The 7294-nt window shown below is 47.0% G+C and overlaps 1 protein-coding gene across 1 annotated transcript; it reads right to left on the bottom strand.

The window, feature by feature from the left end:
• Positions 1-1905: 1905 nt before the first annotated feature.
• Positions 1906-6758, bottom strand: LOC124658843. Its single transcript, XM_047196849.1, has 6 exons — positions 5457-6758; positions 5163-5254; positions 4367-4441; positions 3993-4054; positions 3012-3081; positions 1906-2893 (listed from the first exon to the last, which is right to left on the bottom strand). Exons 1-6 carry the CDS (start codon positions 6667-6669, stop codon positions 2180-2182), a joined length of 2226 nt encoding a protein of 741 aa, XP_047052805.1. The 5' UTR covers positions 6670-6758; the 3' UTR covers positions 1906-2179.
• Between the last annotated feature and the right edge of the window lie 536 nt (positions 6759-7294).

The raw sequence follows: 7294 nt of genomic DNA, 5'->3' as shown, positions 1-7294 counted from the left end.
TTCTATGGAACTGTTATGAATGCTGAGCACAAAAAGTGAATACCAACCTCACCGACGAATCCTTTTTCACAGTTACCCACAAAGATGGCCAAAGCAACTTGTGGTCCAGCGGCTTGGCAGGCAGAATCACCGGCGCCGTCGCGGAAGCACGCACTCTTGCTTGTACACGCATTAGCTCAGCTTGCAAAGCAATGGTTAACCTGGTGTGAATGTTTTCTATTGGTATCTAAAATCTACCTGCAAGCAATTCATGAGCATCAAAGAAATAACATATAGTTCAATCCTATCAGAAATTAACCAAATAGTCAAGAAACATTAAGAAAAAAAGGTGGAGAAACTAAGGGAAGCAGCATCTGAAGGGACTAATCGAGAAATACAACCTGCACATATCTCTACAAATGAGCTGGGCAAGGATTAATCGAGATGAACAAAAATGCATACAATTAGCAAATACGAGTGTTTTAGGCCAAGCTGATCATACCTTCATGTTCACCAAATCGATTCTCCCAAGTTGGCCCTTCTATCTGAACAAAAGCCAACAACAAGAGGCAAATCTTAAAGAAATCTATACACCTAGAATATAGAGAGGCAGATTTGTGAGTGGGGATAAAGAAAGAGAAATACTAGCTGCATCGCTGGAAAGGAAGGAGAAGATATGGGAGCCTGCGGATCTGGCGCTCCGACTTTTCCAGCAACAACCCTAGGTTGTCCATCCACCACTTTTTCGCTCAAGATTCACCGGCCGGCTTTGCCTCCTCTTCTGCTGCGTCGAGCATCAAATCTGCTGAGATAGATAGAGAGGAAGAGACAGAGAAAGGAGGGAGAAGCAAACCTCGTGCTTCCTCGCGCATGTCCCGCACCAAGGACTACCGCCGCATCCTCGTCCCCCGAGGCAGCCACCACCTCCCGCACCAAGGACCGCCGCCACATCCTCCTCTCCCAAGGCAACCGCCACCGTTGTACCCGCATACGCGGCCGGGAGGGCGAGACGGCGCGAGCTCGACCTCTGAGCCGGCGGGACTCAATCCCCTCGTCGCCCGCGACGCCGGCCTCCTCCGGGACGCCGCTCTCGCCCGCCGCTCACCCTCCGCACCGCCGAGCCCGAAAACGGGAGGATCCTCCGCCTCCTCTGGACGGATTCGAGCCAGCCTCCTCTGCACTGCCTCGTAGCGCTGGGGTAGGGAGAGAGGTCGCCCAGATTGGGGAGGAGGAGAGGAGGCAGGGATTGGGGAGGTGGAGAGGAGGCAGGGATTGGGGAGTGGCTCGGGTGCGCGATCCCAAACAAGGTGACGCAAAACGAACCACATTGTTGTCTCTGTTCGCTGGACCCGCACGACGTTCGGTCCCAGCTGTCATCGAGCCACGCAAAGAAGCAGCGGGTGAAAAAAGAAACTACCACATCTAACGGCTGAGGTAGAAAGTGGGATGGAAAAATCACTGCGCAAGGTGAAACCAGCGATCATGATTCTTTTGCCCCCTCAGACCCCTTGGATGGCCTGGTACTCTATCAACATTTATAGGAAGAATATATAAGCTTCTGCGTTTGTAGGTCTTTCAAAAAAAAAGAACTCTCTGCAGCCCAAATTACACTACACAATAGTACAACCTAAATTCAGACAAAACCCAACTCTTGCACAATATTCCACTATTCGACAGAACAACACAAGAAATGATTTGTTGGTCATATCGCAATTACCGAACCCTTTAGTCTCAACTCACATGAACACAAACAGAGTTGCAATTTAGATGATAACTGTACAAAGTTGCCATTTCCAATAGTACAACCCAAAATCAGACATAACCTAACTCTTGCACAATATTCCAATATTTGACAGAACGCAAGAAATGATTTCTTGGTTATATCACAATTAGCATACGCTATAGGCCATTCGGTCTCAACTCACATGAACACAAACACAAAGTTGTCATTTAGATGAGTATGATATAACGAGGGAAACAACAGAACATGGGAATGTCTTGATGCAATGTAAACAAGGTTCCAAGTCGACGCAAGATAATTACTACAACTACTTGAACTGCAAGGGGCATCAAAACACGGGCGCCTGCTGGCCAACAGGGCTGTGCTCTCCTAGCATACACCTACGTGATCTAAGGCAAGTGACTGTCACAAGTACTCACATGACAAGAGACGCAAATAAAAAGTATACATTATAACATGTTAGTACTTGTCCATAGCTCCCAGACCGCGCGACTTTGGTCGTCTTACCGCAGTCAAAGGGTTGACAATGCCCTGGCCATCCTTCCCCAGGCCAGAACCAGGAACAAACCCCATTCTCACCATCATTTTGGATCCGAACCCCTTTGTATGCCTCTCAAAAGTGCCGACGTTATTCATCTGCAGTGGCCGTGTGCTGCCCCTCTGTTCTGACCTTGCTTTACTCGGTTCTGGCTTTGCATTAGATGGCGGCTCCAACCTTGCTTTGACCGCCTCCGCTTCGCTATCGAATTCTACACCAAGCCCAAGAGATTTGGGGCGATGAATCGCTTGGATAGGCTGCACTATCCCTTGGCCATCTTTGCCAAGACCAGTGCCCTCGATGAATCCCATCTTAGCCATCATCTTGGAACCAAAGCCCTTGGTGTGCATCTCAAAAGTGCCCAGCTTGAAGGAGTTGCTTTCAACAACTTTCTCCAATGAGGCCTCAGCGCCACTCGAGCCAACTGCTACTGTCTCAGCAATAGTTTCCGCCATAGTGCCAGAGGACACAAAAGATACAGGACGCTCCGCAAATGAGACCTGTTTCACGGGAGCTTTCCCACAAGAATCATGTTGCCTTGCCAATTTTCCTGGAGCTGAAAGGCCCTTCACTTTTCCTGGTCTTTTGGAGCTGTTCCAATTGACACCGAAGTCTTCAGGCTCAGTCCCCAGAAGCTGGAATTGGTGGAAGAAGCAAATAGTTAGAAAGGAGATAGCTAAGAAACAAGTAGACACTAAAAGAGAAAGACCAAACAGATTATAGTCGAAATATGTGAACACAGAGGCTACCTACCTTATCAAGTCGAACTTGACCATCTGCTGATGGCACTGAAGACTGTCCAGTTAATGTCACTGTAACAAACCTGCAAGGGAGAAAAATTTTGGTACTGAATAAGAATAATATTTTGACACATTTGACACGAATTGATTGAGCTTTATAGATGAAAGGAGGTTCATATGGTGCATCTTTTATTAGAATGCCTACCTAATTGCATTTACAGGATTGATGTTGAAGAGAACAGTAAATGCTAGGAAATCAGCATGACTAAACAAGAAAGCACAAAAGAAGGTGCACTGAGACACAAGTTTATGGGTGGGAGGTGCAACATCCTGCAGCTAACTGTCCCATAACCATTATGGTACGAAAACCAGGTTATGGTAGTTGCCATATTCACGGACACATCGCTTACGCATTTGTCATATTAGACAGTATTCGCACTGAGCACGACAGGCGTGCATGTCAGTAGCATACGTCTCGTATCAGTGCCCATGCAATACAGGGCAGTGGTTGGTACGCCACCAAGCCCTTCACCATTGTCCACAATAGGACTAATGGTGTCATTGCAAGAGAGGTCATGCACCCTCCGTACCTCAGATTAACTTAGAATAGAAAATATATGACGCTAAACCATTAACTTCTACCAAAGCTGCATAGGCATTGGAAACTATTAAGACAATGCAATCATTAGTCCATGCCCACTTGGCCGCACAATGGCAATGAATGATGTGAAGATCTTCGCTGCGTAGTTATCGTCACAAGAAATTCCTGGCACTCCAACCAGACATGAACATAGATTATAAAATGATATTTGCAATTTGGTGCTCTCCTTACTGTGCTGCAACATAAGAAATATCAATGATATATAGCTTATTAAACAATGTCAACATCCAAGAGATGGGAATATACAATATCATGGAAGTGGGCATGCCACTTTCTGCACATAACTCGCAATTATTAACCTGTCATATATGTCAGGTAAGTCTTCAGCGTTACCTTTTATTGCCTGAACCTTGACAGCCACTTTTCAATTGATAAATAGACGCAATGCGTTGTACCTACAAATGAAGTAGAACATAATAAGTCATACATACGAGAATGAAAGGATTATAAATTGAATAATTTATGTAGCATCAATGTATTAGACTTGATTGTGTCTGACCAAAATTTCCCTAGTCACATCATAATGCAAGTTAAGTTGATCATTCACTACTGAGCAATATGAAACACTAATGTTCAAGTTTTGCCGTGAACAAGTTATAAAAAAACTGGATTTTTATAATAGAGACCACACACATAAATTGATTTAAGATGTATTTAAGTAAAATCGTCACAAAGGCCTCAAAGAGCAACACCCAAACTGAACATGCCTGAGAACAGTCCCGAGAATGCATTGGCTGAAAGCACAACATATCAAGGCGATTGACAACCATCTTCCTCAGTTTCTGCATATAGGAAAGAAAACCAGACCACTCATCAATAGAAAGAAATTTTAGCCTTAGAGACAAGGTACCGTAAGAAACAATGGACAGTATCATCGAAGAAAGTATAAAAGACATAAGTTATCCGGTTTCAGGAAACAAGACAGCTCAAACTTCAACCATAATTATGGGCAAGTTGAAAGTATCAGAACAGCAAAATGCTGACATAACATCATTATTGAACATGCAGCCTTCATCAGCACTCGCATTGCTTTGGTATATATTCTACTACCTCTGTCCATAAATAGATGCCAAAAGTTTATCTAAATTTGAATGTATCTAGATATTATTTAGTGTATAGATACATCCGAATTTAAATAAATTTTTGGCATCTATTTATGGACGGAGGGAGTATAAAATAATTGCAGGTGAAATTAAACGTAGTGCGCTCAAAAGGAAATGTTTTGATAGAACTAGTAACTATTACACTCACTCCCGTATTTGATCACAGAAGTTCAAACTTATGCAATTTTGGTTTCTCCTACTCTACATCTTGACATATAGAAGCACTGTCTACAGTATCATATAAGTTCATAATAAAAGGGTCATGCAGTTGAACTAGGAGGGCACTAGTAAACTATAACACATAATCCAGGCATGATACCTTAGAATCAAACAAATGGACAAAACATGCAACAATCTTTAGAACAAATTAAGTTGATGCAAAACCAATTATATGACTCACAGTATCAATTTGCTGCAAATCAACTCCTCTGCTTAGCATTCGTTGACGGCGCTTCTTTGCAATGAGCTCCTTCTTGTGCTTCTTTTTCTCACCTATATCACATATGAAAAGGTTGAGATTTTGTACCAGCAAAACAATCCATAAATTCATAAGACGTGCACCAAATGTGAATGAATGCCTTTGCATGGCACGGTATAGTCATTCTAATTTTCCATGTTCGATTTTCAAATTCATCCGAATAAAGTCATTTTACAGGGCAAAGAAAAACAGCACAAAACGTGGAAGAGTTTATACCTGGGACACTGTGATACTTCTTGCTCTTCCGACCCTCATTAGGCCAGGAGCTGGAGAGCTGAGACGATGAACCCTTTGCGCCCTTCCTTGACCGATTGGCCATCCGTACATCCTTTACCATCATCACATCCTCCAGCCCCATGACAGGCAAACTAGCCAGGCCCCTGTCACAATCTCTGCCAATAGTACTCTTTCCCTTCCGCCTCTCAGCAGAGTTCGGCCTCTTCATCCCATACTGCTCAGATGCACGCATTAGCGCATAACCCTCAAGCTTTTCCTTCCCCTTCTTCAGGAACCCATCCTCATCATCGTCTGTATTCATCTCATCATCATCATCTTCTTCTTCTTCCGAATCAGCTAATTTCATGCCGGCCACCCACTTACTGCTCAACAGCTCCTCGCTGCCGCCAATCCCCTCCATGTAATCAGCAACAACGTCATCATCAAGCGACGAATCCCCGATGCTGAGACCCTCCTCTGAGCCGGACCGTGAGTCGTCCTCATTAGAATCACGATCTCCCTCGGCGTCATCGCTATCTTCCTCATCGCTATCAACATCGGCATTGCGGTCTCCGACCTCATACTCAGAGTCGGATTCCTCGTCTGAGTCACCCATCCCCTCTGATTCCGGTGATGAGGTGTCCTCGCTGTAGATCCTAACTCCCCCAATGGAGATATATCCCCCATTCTGCCTCCCTTTTGCTTTGGGCTGCCTCCTCGGCGTCACGAAGGAGGCTTCCTCCACCGGAAGGTTGTCCATCTCCCCGTTGCCGCGATCCAGGAATCCCAATCCGAGATGCTCACCGGCATCGTCGTCTTCCGCGTCGTCATCGCCGTTGAATCCAAGCCCGATCCCTCCGACCACTTGGTATGAGTACATCGAGACGGAGGCGGCCGGATCGGCACAGGGGGCGGTGTCGATGCCCACCTCCAGCACCTGCGTTGCCCCGCCCGAGGAGGCGGAGCAAGGGCGAAGAGGGGTGGTGTAGCTGAATGGGACGGCGTGGGCCGCGGAGGGCGAAGCGCCGCCGCGCCGGCCGCCGCGGCCGCGCCCCCGCCCGGCCGAGGAGGAAGGGCCGAACGCAGCGGCGACGGAGGTGGGGGAGACGAAGGACGGGAGCTCGGGTAGCGAGCGTCGGCGTCCGGCGCCGGCGCTGTGACGGGGTCCGCCGGCTGTGGGGTTGCGCTTGTACCGGCGCTTGCCGCCGGCCATGTCGGCTAGGGTTACGGGGTGCTTGGGGATTCGCGCGGCGCTCTGGGGCTGCTTTGGGATTCGTGCCGCTTGGGGTTGGGGAAGCCCTACGCCTACGCGTGTGGGCGGAGGCGCGTTTGGTATTTGTAGTTCGGGGATCGGGAAAACTTGGTTGGTGCGTCCGGGTCGGAGATGCTGTGGCGTGGGATTCGTTTTCGTAGCGGCCACGGCGATTCCCAGGCCGCCCCGGGGATATGCGGTTCTCAGATGCTGCGAGGTTGGATGGTTTGGGTTGTGAGCTGGCATAGATTGGATGGTGGAGATGGACGGGAGTCAATGGACGGTCGAGATCATCATGCCTTCTAAGGTACACTAGTTTACGGGCTAGCTTCAGCCCGGTTTATTTCCACCAAGAAGTCCAGTTTACGTAAACATCTCCACCATCCAATCTATTGTTTGCTAACATCTTCTTGATGCTGCTCAGCTGCCGTTGCTACTGCTATTGTTTGCTACTTCAGTTCTTTTTGTGGCCTTCGTCAAACGAAATTCACCACTGTCAAACTTCAGATTCAGATTTGGTGCAGTTTTCACAATGTGCTTGATTCAGCCCAACAAATTATCTATAGCAACAATATCTATCTATTAA

This window comes from Lolium rigidum, chromosome 6, assembly GCF_022539505.1.
Source record: "Lolium rigidum isolate FL_2022 chromosome 6, APGP_CSIRO_Lrig_0.1, whole genome shotgun sequence".
Lineage (NCBI taxonomy): Eukaryota > Viridiplantae > Streptophyta > Magnoliopsida > Poales > Poaceae > Lolium > Lolium rigidum.
The sequence above is the reverse complement of the archived record's forward strand: the minus strand, read 5'-3'. Positions and strand labels throughout refer to the sequence as shown.

Bases quoted from the DNA above. Each gene is read 5' to 3' on its own strand.
- LOC124658843 (XM_047196849.1), bottom strand. From the start codon at position 6,669: ATGGCCGGCGGCAAGCGCCGGTACAAGCGCAACCCCACAGCCGGCGGA. The intron at 5,255-5,456 runs GTATAAACTCTT...TATGTGATATAG, and splicing joins GAAGTATCACAGTGTCCCAG to GTGAGAAAAAGAAGCACAAG. The intron at 3,082-3,992 runs GTAACGCTGAAG...TCTCCCTTGCAG, and splicing joins CAAGGTTCAGGCAATAAAAG to GTTTGTTACAGTGACATTAA.